This window comes from Malus domestica, chromosome 03 (assembly GCF_042453785.1).
Source record: "Malus domestica chromosome 03, GDT2T_hap1".
NCBI lineage: Eukaryota > Viridiplantae > Streptophyta > Magnoliopsida > Rosales > Rosaceae > Malus > Malus domestica.
The window spans coordinates 36,753,918-36,772,172 of NC_091663.1; the positions used below are offsets into that span (position 1 = coordinate 36,753,918).

General features: G+C 37.6%; 3 protein-coding genes and 2 non-coding genes across 7 annotated transcripts; 3 read left to right on the plus strand and 2 right to left on the minus strand.

Moving 5' to 3' along the window:
• The first annotated feature begins 214 nt into the window (after positions 1 to 214).
• On the plus strand, positions 215 to 3,250 carry LOC103432659 (zinc finger protein GAI-ASSOCIATED FACTOR 1-like). The gene is made up of 3 exons (XM_070819789.1): positions 215 to 431; positions 927 to 1,380; positions 2,047 to 3,250. The coding sequence occupies exons 1-3, from the start codon at positions 215 to 217 to the stop codon at positions 3,248 to 3,250; spliced, it is 1,875 nt and encodes a 624-aa protein (XP_070675890.1).
• A 1,498-nt stretch (positions 3,251 to 4,748) lies between these two features.
• LOC114824278 (small nucleolar RNA R41) lies at positions 4,749 to 4,843 on the plus strand. The gene has a single exon (XR_003772418.1). It is a non-coding gene; the product is annotated as a small nucleolar RNA R41 (small nucleolar RNA).
• Positions 4,844 to 4,922: 79 nt separating this feature from the next.
• LOC114824281 (small nucleolar RNA Z155) lies at positions 4,923 to 4,998 on the plus strand. Its single transcript, XR_003772422.2, has one exon. It is a non-coding gene; the product is annotated as a small nucleolar RNA Z155 (small nucleolar RNA).
• Positions 4,999 to 5,852: 854 nt separating this feature from the next.
• On the minus strand, positions 5,853 to 9,856 carry LOC103432565 (metal tolerance protein 2). 2 transcript variants are annotated; one of them, XM_008370759.4, is made up of 12 exons: positions 9,278 to 9,856; positions 8,744 to 8,813; positions 8,513 to 8,610; positions 8,233 to 8,375; positions 7,905 to 8,020; positions 7,690 to 7,786; positions 7,270 to 7,354; positions 7,033 to 7,095; positions 6,849 to 6,954; positions 6,491 to 6,630; positions 6,237 to 6,328; positions 5,853 to 6,143 (listed from the first exon to the last, which is right to left on the minus strand). In XM_008370759.4, exons 1-12 carry the CDS (start codon positions 9,614 to 9,616, stop codon positions 6,023 to 6,025), a joined length of 1,470 nt encoding a protein of 489 aa, XP_008368981.3. In that variant the 5' UTR covers positions 9,617 to 9,856; the 3' UTR covers positions 5,853 to 6,022. The 2 variants fall into 2 exon arrangements, with proteins under 2 accessions (XP_008368981.3, XP_070675568.1); XM_070819467.1 differs by having other exon boundaries at positions 6,237 to 6,362; positions 9,278 to 9,803.
• Positions 9,857 to 11,301: 1,445 nt separating this feature from the next.
• Positions 11,302 to 17,900, minus strand: LOC103432564 (homeobox protein LUMINIDEPENDENS-like). 2 transcript variants are annotated; one of them, XM_008370758.4, is made up of 13 exons: positions 17,549 to 17,900; positions 17,383 to 17,410; positions 17,044 to 17,174; positions 16,435 to 16,784; positions 16,256 to 16,349; positions 16,070 to 16,163; positions 15,565 to 15,694; positions 15,435 to 15,489; positions 15,308 to 15,348; positions 15,142 to 15,230; positions 14,452 to 14,889; positions 12,600 to 13,186; positions 11,302 to 12,424 (listed from the first exon to the last, which is right to left on the minus strand). In XM_008370758.4, exons 1-13 carry the CDS (start codon positions 17,711 to 17,713, stop codon positions 11,675 to 11,677), a joined length of 2,952 nt encoding a protein of 983 aa, XP_008368980.3. In that variant the 5' UTR covers positions 17,714 to 17,900; the 3' UTR covers positions 11,302 to 11,674. The 2 variants fall into 2 exon arrangements, with proteins under 2 accessions (XP_008368980.3, XP_070675569.1); XM_070819468.1 differs by having other exon boundaries at positions 17,044 to 17,189; positions 17,549 to 17,886.
• Between the last annotated feature and the right edge of the window lie 355 nt (positions 17,901 to 18,255).

Sequence of the window (18,255 nt, forward strand, 5' to 3'; positions counted from 1 at the left end):
TCCTCTCACCAGTATCACCAGAAATGAAGGAGCTGAATTCCCTGCTTTTGTCTTCCTCTACCAAAAGCAACTCCTGAATTTTTGTTCGCCAAAAACAAGTTTCTAGTCCTCTAGTCCTTCTACCAACATAGAAAATTTGAGCTAAGTGTTAGAAAGGACAAGCTAAGTAATTTTAATTGTATAATCATCTCTCAACCCTTGTTGTCTGTCAAAAATGCCAAATATTACAGGTGATGTTGAAGAAGGAAGCTTCTCCTCAGGGAATAATACTGGAGAATTAGAAGTTCATCAAGACCAGCAACAAAACCACTTGCACGGTTCCAACTCTGGCGGTGCTTCCGGTGCGCAAAGCAACAGTAATGGCTCTGTCACTCATCAGCAGCCGCAGCAGCCTCCTCTTAAGAAGAAAAGAAATCTTCCAGGAACTCCAGGCAAATAGTTTTGAATTAATTTCTTCACTACTAATGTCGAGTAGTTTCCTCGATTTGATTGCCGAGTTTCACTATATGTATGACATACAACTCAAGGCGCACGGATTTGATTTATTTTAGAAGAACATAAAAAGGGTTTCTTTCCGAATCATGTCAGCTTTTATGTTGAGACTCATCACTGGACGTTGAGAGTGATCACTGGAGAATGTTTACCTATATTTGGCGCCATGCTTGAGTCTTGTAATCTTTTCATTTCAGCAATATATATTCTTCTTCTTAAAAATGGGAGTTTCTAAATTGAGTTATCTTGTGAAAGAATCAAAACATTTTGAAGAATTGTTGCCAATAAAGTAGAACTGTTTGCTTGATTTCACTTTTTTGTTGGTCACAAGTATATATGCTGTGTAGCATAAACAACTAGTATTGCTAATTATACTTATAGTTGTGCAAGTTAATTAATTATGTTCTAACAATTTTGTATTAATTTGTGATCAGATCCTACTGCGGAAGTTATTGCACTATCACCAACAACCCTAATGGCAACGAACCGATTTGTGTGTGAAATCTGTAACAAAGGGTTTCAAAGGGATCAAAACCTTCAGCTGCACCGGCGAGGCCATAACCTTCCATGGAAGCTCCGTCAGAGAACCACAACTGAGGTTAGGAAAAGGGTCTACATATGTCCCGAGCCGACGTGTGTCCACCACAACCCAGCTCGAGCGCTAGGAGACCTCACCGGCATTAAGAAGCACTTCAGCCGGAAACATGGGGAGAAAAAATGGAAATGTGAGAAGTGCTCCAAGAAATATGCAGTGCAGTCGGACTGGAAGGCGCATCAGAAGACCTGCGGCACTAGGGAGTACAAGTGTGACTGTGGGACCATCTTTTCCAGGTTCGTTAATTATCTCATACTCAAGGATAGTTTAATTTTGTTAATTAAATATTGCATGTGCATGAACATATAATCAAGATTGGATCACAAAAAAGCACTACATGTATATATGGTTGCTTAATTTGTCGAGAATTAGCTCCCATATGTGTACATAATGGATACATATATTATTTTATTTTCATACTAAGCGATAATTTTACTAAATTAATCTATATACTATATTACAAAGAGTAAAATTCGAACGCGTTATGAATCACTTTACTTTAACCAACTTGACTACGTTATTATTATTCTATGAGATAGTTATAATTTCTGCAGCATTTTTCTTACAAACTGCCACAAATGTATTTGTAAAATGAGTTTTAGTGTAGTGGAGCATGTTGGATTGAGCCCTCCAAACGCAAAAATATACATTTAGGAAAGAAATGGGAAATAATTGAAATAAAGTTACATTCATCAATCTCTTTTTGGAACCTTTCAATTTTATGTCATAACTCTTCCTTTCAACTACCGTTTAGACATACAATATTGACACATTTTATTGACAGTTTTTAATATACATGGAGTTCACATAATGATAGGGTCCTTTTATATTAGTTTTCTGTCTGTTTTGTATGTCCAAATAATTTTATTATTTTTAGAATTAAGATAACTATACATTCTTCTTCCAAATTTTTATGTAATCAAACAATATCAAGTACAAATGATGTATTTTTGCATGAGTTTGTGCAGAAGGGATAGTTTTATCACCCACAGAGCCTTTTGTGACGCATTGGCAGAAGAAAACAACAAAGTAAACCAAATGCCTATGCCACATGATCAGCTCATATCATCAATGGCCATGAACACCAACACCTCCCCCATGGGAGGAGGAGTCTCCGAATTCCTCAGTTACGATATTAACACTAACAAAAACAAGCTTCCTGAAGATCTTGTCCCAATGCCATTCAAGTCCATGAACATGAACATCCCAGGTGGTGGCGGCGGTGGTGGAGGACCAGGCATGTTCTCTAACACCACCGGTTCGCTCTTTGGCGGGCCAAGAAGCGTGTCTTCCACATCGGCCTCCAGCCTTCAGCTGAGTTCCAACAACAACAACAACAGCTCATCAGGGTTCAATTACCTTCACCACCAAGAAACCAAAAACGGAGGCAGCAGCCTAAGTAGTATTACAGGGGCTGCTCAAATGTCAGCCACCGCCTTGCTTCAAAAAGCAGCCAAAATGGGAGCCACTGCAAGCAACTCCACGATCAACTCGCCGATGATGCAGAAGAGCTTTGTTAGCAATATGGCAGGCCCTGATCACGGCCACCTCTCTAGCCCTAATTCCATTCTAAACAATAATATTCAACCCCCACCATCGTATGATCATCAGCCTCACCACTTCCAACAGCAACCTCAGCCGTCTGATCCTCAGTCACATAATTCACACAGCATGATCGGAGGGTTCACTAACCAGCTCATGCAAAAGGGCCCACAAGAAATGTCACAGCATTTTGATCATCACTCCAACAACCCATCCGCCAGCTCGGCAATGAATGACATGGGACTCTTCAGTCAAGTCTTCATGGGGATCGGCGGCGGGGGTCCCCAACAGAACTATCAGAACCACCAGGCAATGTTGAAGAATTTCGAACAAGATCATCATGATCATCAGGACATTAATAGCCCTAACAACAATTCTAGTAATACTAATTCGACGCATCGAATGAACAGCGCGCTGGGGCCTTCCACAACGCTCGATCTGCTGGGCATCGGAGGGTCGAGGCCGCCAAGCTTGCATGAGCAGCTCCACCACCACCAGCAAAGGTTGGACTTGGAGGCAATGAGTCAGCACAGATTGCCGGCAATTATGAACCCTTTTCAGCAGCAGCAACAACGCTCGCACGGAGATTCGGCTATGGAAAAGCAGATTTGGGATGTTTGAGTAAACCTTAATACTGTTCCTTATAATAACTACATTTACGATTTATCCATTACTTGCAGAAGAAGGAGAAGAAGAGGGAAGAAGCAGACTAGGGTTTGTTTTGCTTCGGTGACACGTTTGAGATTTGGGCTATTTTAGGCCCGGATTAAGGTCCACATTCGTTCGGTATAGTCAAATTTGTGCCCTTTTCTATCAACCCAAGTTGCATTTTATGTACTAAGTATGACCCAATGAGATGATAGAAGCTCTTGGTACATTTGCTTAATTCAGAAAATCCCATTTGTGTTTTTCTTTTCATATTAATAAATTACTTGAATGGGACTTTGCCTTCCCTTTGGAATGAATGTTAAACGTTTACATCAATGCCTTGAAACAAGCAAGGAGGAATACCACAAGACTATAAAAACACTGAAAAGCTGTCACACGGTATATTAGTGTTATAATATAAATGGATAACAAGTTTATATATTAGAGTATAGTATGAATGGATTTATTTAGTTTATTTTCTAACAAAACAATATTTTATTTTAAACTATTACGTTTTACAACAGAAGGGGATTCAAATATGATTCAAGATTACAAGCACAATGCATTGGCCAACTGAAATATGAGTGAGTTGGTTTATCAAGCATTAATGTGTAGACCTCTGAGGTTTTCTTTAATGCACATATAAATTACACATCTGATTAAAAAACGGTTAGTTTCTTTTAAGTTAAATGATCTAACAGTGGTTATCAAATGTGTAACTTATATATGCAATTCTAACGTGTATTAGAGGAACAATACTTGGCTACTCAAAGATGAGTAGGAATTCCTACTCAAAACCCTTAGTGTTTTAATCACAGAGCTTTGTGTTTATGATTAGAATTGTTCATATTATGAATCACTTTGTAAAGATCATCTCTGCAAAAAAATAAATTAAAACTAAGGTCGTTTAGTAAATCTATTGTAGCAAATACATAGACGGTTCGTAATGCTTTTACCAATATCATTCATTTGTTTTTAAACAGTTTCATGACTAAATGACCTTAGTTTTAATTGATTTTTTGCAGAGGCAATCTTTATAGGGTGATTTATAATATGAACGATTCTGATTATAAACACAAAGTTCTATAAATTTACAACGAACAATTTTGATAAATTTTGAGTAGGAGTTCCTACTCATCTTTGAGTAGCCAAGTATCGTTTGTATTAGAAAAACTTAACAGGGCTCTTACCTACTATTGGATTTGGAAATGAATAATAAGCCCATTGTCACTTCCAACTTGGTAACATCCATTGCTCAATGGGCCCTATTGGGCTGCAGAAAATTGCCCTCCCATAAGACGGCAAGACCCTTCAACCCTAATTTGAATCGCGCTTCTATAAATATTCAGAGCTCAGCCCTCTTCTGTCACAGCAATCACCTTCTCCGTCTCTCTCTCTAGAATTAGGGTTTCTGTAAATTAGGGTTTTTGTAATTTGATTATATAGAGTAGGAAGAAGAAGGGGGTTTGAGTTTGAGGCAGTGATGCTGAAAAACTACCTATTTTCTGAGGGATTAAATTCCCTACTGTGATTACAAAATTACCAATGGATCCTTCTGAGCCTCAACTCTCTTCTTCTTTATTTAATTTTTCCTTTTTATTTATTTAATTTTATTGGGTTTTAATTTCTCTGTTTAATCAAGAACCATTGACGTGATGATATGTTTATCGGAATTTCCATCGTGTCGACTAAAATTACAGACTACAATTATCTGATCAATGACAATGGTTCTCTTTTTTTCTTTTCTTTTTTGGTTTCTCATTCTTTTTCCGTATTATTTTCAATTTTATAACCCAAAAAAAAAACCCCAGATTTCTTTGGCCTAATTGTTTTGTTTTAATTGTCTTGAATTTATCATCTAAAATCAAAATCCAAGACATTTAATTTTATTAATTTTAAGGGGCCTAAATGTAAGTCGTGGACAGATTCAAGACCATAAACCCAATTAATCCTAATGACAATTAACTATTTGACATACTAAAACTATTATTTTACTATAAAAAAACATTAACCCTAATAACAAATATTAATGGAGCATCAAAATAACTGAAATTTTGGATGGTCAAAAAGTAAAAAATAAGTGCAGCGAAGATGAAAATACTTAGGTTAATTGGACACACGAGAAATAATAAAATTAAGAACGATAATTTCCATGGTAAAGTAAGCAAAAGACAGTTAAGGTAGTTTAGACACATAAATTGGTGGTTTGGACAAGTGAACCTAAAATGAGCAAAAATCAGTTAAGGTGGTTTGGACACGTGAACTGAAGACAGACAAACAAAAGATTAGGATAAAAAAGGTAGAGAAAAACTCGGAAATAGACTTTACAAAAAAAAAATATGGAATACTTGAAGCTCACAAAAGACTTTGACTTTAAATCGAGCCTAGTTGCATTTTATGATTCATAAAGATAACCCCACTTAGTAGAATAAAATTTGATTATTATATTAAAATAATTGGAATTTTAAATATCCCGGTGTATAGGATGCATTCATACATTGGATAAGGTTGTATGTATTGGAGAAAAAAATTTCAAAGTAAACATTCAACAAATTGAGAAATTTGTAACAACACATTTATGAGAGACAAATTTTAATAATTAATATATTATTTTGGTAATCAAAGATTAATTTATTATTCTAATATATCATATATGCAAATAATCTAAAACCTAAAAGAATAAATTTTTATTGTGGAATTGGAAAACCCTGTAGTCTAACACACACTTGCCTTCTTTCTGGCTTCTTATTCACTGTTGAACTGTGGAATTGGATTCCTCAGACGCAGCTGAATGCCGACGTGAATGACATTCGTCGCCGCCGTCAAAATGTCTTGCTCGGCTTCTTTTGCCACCTCCATTGCATCTCTGGAATCAGAAACATTTCATTAAAACCGTTACGGAATGGAACTGTAGACGGGACTGAAATCGTCAAGTTGGTGAAAGTATACAGGGCGTTACCGAATTACAATGTCAGGGGGCATGGAAACCTCAATTTGGAGATACATCTTGCCTTGTAACAAGTGATGCGTTATGCGTTCGACAACCATTTTCTGAAACACAAGCAGAAACAAGAACATTGGGTGTCTTGTTTCAAATCCAATCTTCTAATAAGATCGATATTTGAAATCTAATCATAAGCTCCAACTTGATCGATATTTTATCAACAGCCAGTGAAGAAATAACAACCAACTTGATAAAGAGACAAGAAATACCTCTGCATACTTCGATGAGATGATGGTAGAAACAGCTGCCTCAATGTCTTTTTCTGCAGGAGAAACATTTGTTGGGCATGCAGTTTCTTTGAGAATTTCTGGCTGATCTTCACTGGGGCAAATTTGTGAAATTGAAGGATCTGCAAAGAAGTAAGAGCAAGTTTGAGAATTTAAAAGATATAATGAGAAACCTGAATCATCTTATCCAATATAAGTGAATCGAACCGTGGATGAAAATTCTGAATGTATAAACACGAAAAATTAGGATAAAAGTCATTCCTAGTTTGTCTAAAACTGAGCGTTCATAGTTTGTCTAGCTCAATATCGAAAACTCGCAATCCAAAAATGTGTAGCATACCTATGTGTATGAAAACCTCAGAGACTTCAGGATGGGATTTGTGAATCTGACGACGAACATTTTCTCCAATGTCATGTGCAGCGCTAACACTACAAAAAGGATCAACCTGGCAGGCAAAAGAAACAAATGAGATACATAACAGGAGATGGATTATTTGACAACGCCACAGAGTTTCAAAGAGAACCTCAATATGTACATCAAGGTATAGAGATGAACCAGCCCTCCTTGCCCTCAAGCGATGACAACCCTGCACACAGCCTGAAAGGTCATTTCAAACAGCAAAACGAAAAAGCTAAGATCCTAGCTAATACCATTAAGCTTAACAGAATACAGCCTTTCTTTGAGTAAGGGAGTTCAAAGACCAGATGATACATGGAGCAATAATTTCATAAATGCATTATAAGAATTAATAATCGGATACCTTCACACCCTCGACTTGTACAATTGTTTGTTTCATAGGATCCAAAAGTTCTGCTGGGATTGCAGCATCCACCAGTTCCAAGACACTAAAATGGGGACACCGCCAAAAGAAAGAAAGAAAGAAAGAAAGCACACACATATATCAAATAGGGTCCTCAGAAATTAACAGAGACTCATACGCATACACAACAAGAGATGAATCAAGCTTGCATTATTTTCTTTTTTGGTGAACAAGCTTGCATTATTTGATTAAAATTAAAGACCAACGGTAGACATACAGAGGTGCCATATATCTTTGCAACTATATTCATGATTGTAGGAACCAGCACGTGCAACAGCTTAAACAATCACATGTACTCCTTTGAAAATCTAAGAAGCAGTGTGATGTAATGGTGCATATAATAGAGAACAAAAATCAGACCTCTGATGCCCAGTTTCAATTCCCGCCTTCAGGATCATGCCTGCGACAAGAAGTCCAGCTAGGGGATCCAGAAACTTTACTCCAAGGATTGAACCTCCTAAAATCACAATGATTTAACCATGCTCAGTTTAGGATCACGGGTTTAAATTAGTTAATTCAAGAATATGAAATATAAGTTGACAAAGTGATCTGTAGGAAAAGCCAAAGTGTCTTACCAACTCCAATGAGAGCAACTACTGACGAAATGGCATCTGCACGATGATGCCATGCATTTGCTTTCATCAGTCCACTACCTTGTCTTTCCCCAGCCCGTAATGTAATCCAGTAAAGTCTTAAAAGCAAAGAGAAAGGCAAATAGTGAGTGGGAGAGAAAGAGAGGAGAAACGTAGGAGAAGAGCACGCATAAAGAGAGAAATGAACATAGAAGTTGAGATGGATAACTCATAATGACCTAAACAGCTATGTGGGTCAGATAATAAAATTTAACATTCGTTTCAATGGAAGAAAAGTCTTGAAAAATTAAAGTTTTATAAACTTTGGTACCCTTCCTTAACAGATATTGAAAAAACAGTCATGCTCAGTGCTAGAACAGGGTACTCCATGTCAACTCCATGATGACGATGACTATGCCCATGCTCATGTGTCAATGACTGACTAACTATAGCAGGATCTGCTGAAAACAATCCCTGTACATGGAAGATCAACGAAGAATTGGATTCAATATCAAGAGAAACTGATCACGATTTTCAACAGTCAATAGTCTATCAATCTGAAATCATTTGGAAACAGAAAAAGTAACTCCATATGAGTAATCGACATTTACCATCAAAAGATCCAAAGCATGCCATGCAATGCCACCAGCCGTGGCCAACAGCATACAAGAGATTCCAAGTGCTCCAAGAGTCTCAAATTTACCGTGTCCTGGAAAAACAAGAAAACAATTGTATAATGTTCCAAGTTTCCAAAAAACACAAGGCAACGAAATACACAAGTAGGGTGTATATGCATAATGTGAGATCAATGGAGTAGCGTGTAGGTACAAATCAAGAGTGACCATATGGGTGTTCTTTGTCTTTCGGAGCCTTTGCAGCTTTAAATGACCATAAAGCAACGCTGCTAAGAACCTGAAAACATAAGCAGAAATGAAAAAAAAGGAAGCGTGCATGATACATCTTAAAACAGAGCAGATCTGAGATAAAGAAAGATGTCGGTACATCAAACTCTACTCAACCCCAAAATTCTAAAGAGTAACACATATTCAAGTAGACATTATGCAACATTGACAAGCAAGTTCAGTGAAAATTCAGCTCCTAAACATGCAAGTTCAGCTCATATATACAAAATTCAGCTCCTAAACAAGAACATCTAATTCTCGCAAAAACCAACATGGGGAAGCAAGAAAATCATAAATTCAGCTCCTAATTACAAAATTCAGCTTCTAATTACAAATTTCTGCTCCTAAATGTCCTGACTCCCAATTACAAAATTCAGTTTCTAAATACATAATTTCTGCTCCTTAACATCCAATTCTCCAAAAAGCAAAAAAACCAACATGGGGTAAGCAAGAACAAAAACACAAGAATGTTACCACGTCGGAGACCGAATGGGCGGCATCAGCAATGATCGCCGTGCTTCCGGACAAGTAACCCGTCAAAGCTTTCCCGGCAGCCAGTCCAACATCAGCTGCCAATCCCATCCGGAAAATCTTCTCCCCCTCTTCACCGGAGAGGCGATGCTGATCATCGTTTTGGTGGTGGGAGTGGCCCAAATGCCACCGTCTGGCGATCGAGTAAATAGGGTTTTGCAGATGGGAATCGAGGGGCTGGGATATTGTGGGACTGGGAAGAGGAGGACGATGATTGTGCTTGTGAACGTGGAAAGCGAGCCTTTTGCGTACAGAATTGAGATTGTGGAATCTGAATCCCATTGCTGGAGCTCGAAAGAAACGTCTTCGGAAACTGGGTTTTCAGTGGTGGAATTTGAAATCGATCAGAGATTGAGAAAGAAGGATGGAGCTTGAAGGTGAAGGTGAAGCCATTAGGCTTTAAGCTATCAAGTATCAACCGTTCTTTTTGTCAACGTAACTTTTGTGTTTGGAATTTGCAAATTTTTATCCTATATCCTTTTGGGCTCGATGGGTTTAGACTGAAAAATAAGGCTCTTTTGAAATGCTTATTTAGAAAGCACTTTTGCGGATAAGCAATTTTATTATATGCGAGTCCAAATATTTGTATAGATAAAAAAAGCTTTTAACTACCAAACGTTATTAGAAATGCTTAGAGCATCTCTAAATGAGATGTTAAAATGTCCACATAAACTATAACGGTAAAATAAGATCACACTAAGGAATGCTGGTGTTGACATTCATGTCTCTTTGGTGTATTTGATGAACGGTCCTGATTTAATAAGTATTAAACGTCTTTAATTAAATTTTTTTTGGTTTAATCATTTATTTTGTAATATAATAAAATAATAATTTTATTTGACATATCGGGTGGAGAGTACAACTTTAAAAAATGTGAAAACGCCACATAAGCTGTCAAATTTAAATTTTATGTTCAAAATTTGACACCTCCTTTGGAAATGCTCTTAGTTAACTGAAAACACTTTTAACTATTTTCAAACATATCTGTAAACTCACAAGGATTTTATTATAAGGAAAACTAATGAAAAATGTTTGAAAACTTTGAGTTTTAACGATAAGGACAAAATAAATGGTAAAGTGAATAGTACCATGATTGACATTTTAGTGTAAAAATATAATTTTTCATTAAAGTGAACAGTACCGGAAGTTTTTTGTTAAAATTCCCTTTATTATATTAGTTCTTAAGGTTAAGGCAATACAAACTTATTTATCAAATTTACAAATCTTTAAATATTATTTATTTTGTGGCTGTTTACTTTTGGATCAGTATGTAATATGTAATTAGTTAGTACTTTTTTATATAAATCCCAAGGCATTGTAACGAGAAAGAAATAATTCTTTGATTTCTTCTCCAATCTCTCTTGTTCTTCGTATCTCTTATATATCATTTCTAACATTTCCAACTTTTTTAAAAACATTTATTCCAAAGTTTGAAAATGACTTAGATACACCTCCGACACTACAACATCTTAAATTAATATTACAATATCATGTGGGTAATTATCATGGATTTGGGTACAATACAAACATATATATATATATAAATATAATACAATCACTATTTCGACGATTAGAATATAAGCAATTTTCTACTATAAACAACACTAAAAGAAGACATAAGAGTAAGAAAAAGACCCTACAACCATCTCCAACCGAAAAGGCTTAATATAGCCAAAGTCCATAATTAAAGCCCTACAAAAAATTGTTTTTAAATGAAAAGTATCAGACATACTCATAAACCGTCTCCAACCAAAAGGGCTAAACATAACCCTCTCAATAATAATTGGTTAATTTAGTTAAATTATCATTAGATGTTTTCAAATCTGATATTCGAATTTGAATCAATTATTACAACTGAGAGGCTGACTCCAAAAAAGGGCTAAGAGAAAGTTTCATTTGACCAGCCTGATACCCTTTTCGCCAAATAATTGTCTGGTGAGTTCTATACCCCCAAAACCATAATTCAATTCTGATGGTCAACAAATCCAATCCTCAAATTAAAGTATTAGGCCCAAGAATTTTTATATTTGTTTGTAGTAACGAGATAAAGGCTGCTCAATGTTAGAATATTTTTTTCACCCTATTAAAATTAAAATTAATGATCAGTAGAGAGTCCCTTATGAGCATCCAGATCAACAGTCACGATGGCTTTTACAAGCTCTCACTCGTTTCAATAATCCGGTCATCCCAAAACTGAGAGACGCTCGAGTAAGGGTTTCTCATCCATTCGAGTTGAGATTTCCGTGCCACGTCACCAATCCGCCCAAAAACTTGATCCAATAAAAGGGAGAGAAACAGAACTAACGCGTTCTTAACACATCCACTCTGGATTATAGGACCTCAGCGTCCGCCGCGATTAGGCCATCTGTTTCCCTGCTGCCTATTATGGTCCCGGTATCCGGCAGGATTCCTTCCCCTCGACCTGTAATCCTGTCCCGGGTTTGTTCTGTGTTCTCTTCCGTACATATACCCGGGATTTCTACGCGGACTATTATCCGGGCTCCACGATTGGAAATCTTGGTTGCCGCCAACATGTTCATTTCCTTCCCAAGAAGGACCTGACAACAGGTGAGGCTGCAAATGCCCTCCAGAAGATGCATTATACTGATTTTGGTTCTCTATGTAATGGTACTTTGAAGGCAAATCCTGCCCGGCTCTCCACGAATCTGATGGAGGGCCGGGTTTTCCCATCGGCTGTTTAGGCGTGTACATAGGAATGTGAGGTTCAGAAAAACGGGATTGTTGTACTGGCTGCGGCTGTCTTTGTTGCCTTGCCGGAGTGGAATACAAGGGCTGCTGCCGTTCTGCTACATTATAAGAGTTAGATAGGGGAGCTTGTTCGTGATTGATCGTGCTTTCACCCCAAACTGAAGGCACGGCCGTGTTTGATACGTTGTGGAAATGCGTGTCCTTCATGGTTAAAGCCATCTCTGAGGCTGGTGATTGCATACGATGATAATCTGGTGAGTATGAAGGTACTGCCGGTTGGGAAGTTGATAGCCGTTGCGGCGGAATAATGTGATGAGCAGATGAAACCTGCGGCATCCGTTGGGGAAATGCATTCCTTCCAGCATCTCCTTTCCATCCACTCTGCAAAAAGCACAGAAAAACAAGCAGTTTATACAGCGTATACAATGGAGGTTTAACTTTTACCAAAAATCTCATGGGAACGCAATGCACAGAAATTTTTTATATTACTAGTCAAAAACTGCAACAGTGTATACAATGTCTGGCAAAACTTGCCAAATGAGGCCGAGTAACGCACCGTTCCAGGGTTGCTTGAAGGCGTCGGGGATGGAAGAGAAACTTCGACCCTCTCCTCCATTTTTCTACCTAAACCATTTACATTACCAGCAACACCAACCCCACCAACCCCACCAGACTTTATCATATCCAGCAATTTTACTGTGTCCTCGCTCGACAAGTTAGCAGCATCGCCAGAAGTCAAAGCAAACACCAGTTCTGGATTTTTTAGCAGTACGGCAAGCAGTTCTAGATCCGGTTCAGCTGCGCTAGCATTATTAATTTGAGATAAGGCCGGTGGAAACGAAGCGACACTGTTTGCTCCTTGAGAAGGAACGACCATTGTTTCTGCATTATGTACTTCTCTGTTATGGGAAGCCTGTGTTTCAGTGGTATCAGCAACATCAGGCGGTTGTTCTATTGGTATTTCTGGTGTTAATGAATCATCATAATCCATTTCAATGTCCCATGGTTCCTTCGGGTTAGACGGTATCTCCTGAACTGTCCGGTAGATGGTTTCCTTCTCACGGCGGTTTCTGTTTCTCTGGACTTCGATTTCTTTGCAATATTCACCACCACCAACGCTCCACGAGGGATCGAATTTTATTTCTGCAGAACGGAAAGACAACGCATGAAAAAGGTTGATATCTGCAGAAAATGTTACCTTCAGCACTTACAGAAGCCATCAAGCAACCAAAAAACCATATTAAATAATAATGGACGAATTTAACATTGTCCGGAATCTCTGTTTCTGCTTCCTCTAAACAATGAACCTTCATTTATCTGTTAATGCCTTCAGAGCCAAGTCCAATAGGTATCATAGGATAAAACACGTCTCGTGACCATCTCACCGCACGTGATAGGTAGAAGACGGGTATATCCCCGTCACAGGTAAGTCCCCCTCGTCCTTCTCAAGATACATTCTTAGTGAATCATGTTACCAGAGTTTCGGTGAATCATGTTACCAGAGTTTCAGTGCTGGCCGTAGGGATTTGGACAGTAATCAGTCATTCATTTGTATCTTTTTCATGCTAATGAATTCAAAATTGATGATATTTCCATTCACTCAGCCTGCTTGGTAGAATTTCCCACTTAAACTACAGAAAACATGTCGAGTGGACCTCATTCACATAGGAACCAATAAAATAGTCATGACACTTTATTTAAATTTCTTACAAGGAAAAATGTAATAAAACTAATCTCGTATCACATTACTTCAGTAACGTGTGTGGCAAAATGGCCCCCAGAAATATCAAAATCCATAACGGTGATTGAATAGAGGAGAAAGCAAGGAGAGGAAAATGAGGTACAATTCATTTCTGTCAACAAAACAAACAATGACATTAATATGCTTAGAAAGTTAGAAACCTAAACTGAGCGAGCCATTTTTATCCGGCAAGGAACACCCGCTCAGGCACCAGTACACCCAGCTATTGTAACATATAAGAAATTACATCCTCCAATCGTTTTCTCTATGCAGCACATTTAATCTACTGGATAATATTGATGCCTGGACTGTAACATTCCCTACCAATACCAAGCGTCTAAGGAAAGAGCAACACTCAACTGCTATAAGATTGAGCTAGAGCACCCGTTTAGTAAGTGGGAGGCCTTGAGTTCAACTCTTATGAGTGAACAAAAAAGACGAAAAATAGTTGCTCAAGGAAATTATTGATCAATGAGAAGCTCTCCCACTATGATATATGTTGGAAATACTGAAGGCAAACTCCCAACAAACTGTATACAATTTGGGAGGATATCTTCTTTTTTTTCCTTTTCCCTTTTCCCTTTCCATTAAGCCTACTGATTTCACATTTAAAATTACGAACAAAGAGTCAAAGGAACCAGAAAAGAGCCACTAAAAGCATATGTACCTGGAGGCATCTTCCATGGGATCTGGATTCTCTGGCACTTCTCTAATATGGGCTCCTTCAAATCCAGACTCCGCTTTGGGGCAAGAGAAGTTTCGGGCTTATTAGGAACTTCCCTCTCTTTCAAAGGATATGTCGCAGGTTTCTTCGGTTCCTCAATATTAGACCGAATTGGAACTTTGGGTACCACGGGCAAAATGCTTGCCTGAGAGATTGTAAGTTTGTCCACACCTTCAGTCTTCAATTCTTTATTTTCATGGGATGAACGAGATTTCCCATACTTGCTCTGCATAAATTGTGCTCGCATTTTTGCTTTTTGGATATCATCAGCAGACATTGGACGAGCCTGACTCACAGTTGTTGTCCTTGTGGCCGGTACACTTCTCCCAGCTGATTGGCCAGGCTGTTCCACCAACTGAACTTTTCTGCGCTCACGAAATTCTGCCACTAGCTAAGGAAATAGGCTTCTTCACTCTCATATGTTTTAAAAAATCAACTTATACACAAAATATTCGTATAACCTTTTTTAGGCCATCCACATAGAAATATAACAACACAGAAATAGAACTTATCATTGACAAAGCCTACTTTTCTTAACTAGTGATATAATTTTTTTTTCAAACCAGTAGATGTTACTCAGGAATTCTAATATACCACTTGGGAGAAAATTGTAAAAACCTATATTAAGGATACGAGATGAAGATACACCCAAGATGTTCTTCTTATTTGACTCATCTGGTGATGCTGTCAATAACTTCAAGGGTTCTGACGCCTCTAATTTCCTGAAAAATACATACAAGATTAACACCACAAACACTATCTTACGAAAATGTACGTCAGAAGAAAGAAACATTCTTACCTGGTTTCTGCACTTTCAAAATGTGTTCCAAGGATGTCTTCCTGTACAACATGAAAGAACAATCTGTAAAACTTATGCAACTTAAATCAATTTGAATGAATTTTTTATTAAATCACAAAGCACTTACAGAAATATCCATATTTGACTTCCATGATTCTGAATCGCCCATAACTTCATCGATACTGCAAGAAAATCATAGATTATTAAAAACTGTTTACACAATTTTTCAGTGCATTGGCAATGAGAAATGTACTTGCCTCTGCTTCAGAATTACTAACTCTTCCGAATCGCTAGATGTTTTAATGCCATTTGGTTTCTTCATAGCTTGGCTTCTCGCTAATAGCTTGCTCCACCTTGATAGCAAAACTCTTGCCCTGTTTGATATGTCTGATCTTCAAATCAGATAAAATGAGATTCAAAAATTTCATGGTTTATAAAAAAATGACAGATAAAGCAATATAGAAATGCTTATTATACAAAAGAATCTTGCCAGACATAAAACTAAGATGAATGAGAAGAAAAATGTCATGGTGTATAGTAAAATACAGCCGAAGCACCTAGAGAGTTGCTACTTCTACTAAACAAAGTTTAAATACATCAAAGAAATAGAATTATCAACACATATGGAGAACCTTGATTTATTGAGCAAAAACAAGTTTAACCACACAGAGATGACACGAAAGAAGAACTTGAGAAAGACAAGGGAAGATAGAGAGAGGTGACAAAGAAAGCCCCAAAGAACTATCCGTAACAAATGCACACCTGGTGTCCTGTAAAACCGCAGTCGATTAACACTTTGCAGTACGGCTGACATATGCAAAGGAAGAGCTTTATGAAGAGGCAAATGACAAAGAACCTGTGCAGCCGGTAATTATTTGAATTTTAAGCAACAATCATTAACTGTGGAAGATAGATAATTGACAATATGGATTCCAGTCCAATAAATACCTTTAAGATAACAAGTAGAACACTTGTTTGTTCTTCGACAGCAGCTTCACTCAACCATGTTACTAAAATAATTACACCACCATTAGTTAAAAACCTGCACGTATACAAGTGGAAGTTTGGAACATGAAAAGAGACAAACTGCTTTGTACTATGAAACCTATAAAGTGATTTGTAAGTACCAACATAATACTGAAGAATTTTGTATCCGCATAATCCACTCCATCAGTTTCACTTGCCCAGAAAATGTTTCTTCTTTCCGCATCAAGTTGAAAATATCTTCTACGAAACGTTTATCTAAGTCGTCTAATCCAGAAAGAGCATTATCTTGCGTTGAGCATGATGGTGCGTCGTCAACAGTGGAGGGACCAACAGAGTTCAAGGGAACTGGATCACTTGGAATCAAAGAATCAGGGCTTGTTGAGACCCCATCCCGCAAATCTTCATGTTCACCGGATTTCAAGGCCTTTTCCCTTGACAACTGGACTAGTTTTTTGACTCTCGACCGTTGACTGTTAAAGAAATCACGAACCTGTCAATCAATGGAACTCATGTAAGAAGCAATTAAACTAATCACCACCAAAGAGCAACACAGAAGAAAACGTCATGTTGGGTATGTATAATCAACCCTAAAATAGCCAATAGTAAAGTGTAAGGGCCATATATCATTATCAGTTTGAACAACATTGGCGCTCATGGGAAGGGTCGTATGATGGCTTAAACTAAATGCATTACGAAAACATCTAAAGGAACAAGTAATTTGAGAAGGAAAGCTGAATGAAAGAAAGAACCTGTGTGACTGTAACGCCGAATAGAGCACTGAGCTCCCGAGATTCCTTCTTACTAATCGTATCTTTAATCGAAAAAATAGATTGCATATACTTTATAGCCTTTGGATTTAACAAATCTCTAGGTCTTTTTCCTGCAATTGGACCATCTAGTTATTAGATAACAGATGATGGCCACATGAAACAAACACGAAAAATGTATAAAAAATTGTGAATAGAAAACTATAGCATCCAGATGGGTATATAGCATCTCACATAATCAAACTAAATAAAGCAAATTAAACAAGATTAAACATCAAATTAGCCATAATTAACAATAATAATCCAACTTCCAAGACTTACCAATCTTAATTGAAAGAGCACCAGCTGCCTGCGTGTCACAAAACGAAAGAACAAAATATTAGAATTACGGATTGCAATTTTCTTTCAAATTTTCCTCCAATTTCTCGGGAAACCAAACACGCAGAACGCAAATTCAAATTCAAATTCAAATTCGAAGACAACGCACCATTTCTTGGGAGAGAGGATTGACGCCGGTGAGTTTGCATTGGGTGCCGACAATTCTCTGGAGCTGATCGATCTGGCTGTGGAAAAGCTCCCTCTGAGAGTCCAAGAACTTCCCGAAGGACTCCGCGGATGTCCCAATCTCCATCTCCACCGAGAGATTCTCCATTGCCGACCTCCAAGCTCGAACTTCTGAAGCTAAATGCAGCACATGAAGAATTCGAATACAGCTATGAATCGCTGGGAGTTTGGGATAGAGTTAGGGTTAAGGCTTCGAAGAGAGGGGAGAGAGAGAGAGAGAGAGAGAGAGGGAAAGGGTAGAAGCGTAGGAATGTAAAACCCAAAATGTCCACGTCGCACGAGCGCTTGTTACTTGTCACAATTGGCGCGTGTATTTTTCGGGGCCGGTTCGTGGGTTCTGCGCTTAATTACTCTCAGGATTCGGTTAGTAATTGAATCGTGTTCAATTTGAAAGTAACAAAGTGAGACGCATGTAGAAATTTCTTCTAGTAGGACAATTAAAAATAATTAAGAAAATCTTATTATAATATGGTTATACGTAATATAATATTAAGAATAGTTTCAAACGATAATGTATAACAATTCTAGTTTTACAAAAATTTCAATATAGTATTAGAAAGTAACAAAGTGATGAAAAAAATTTAAGTACATGATAGGCGAGAGAGGGTTTTTTCGGTTTGAATAACATAA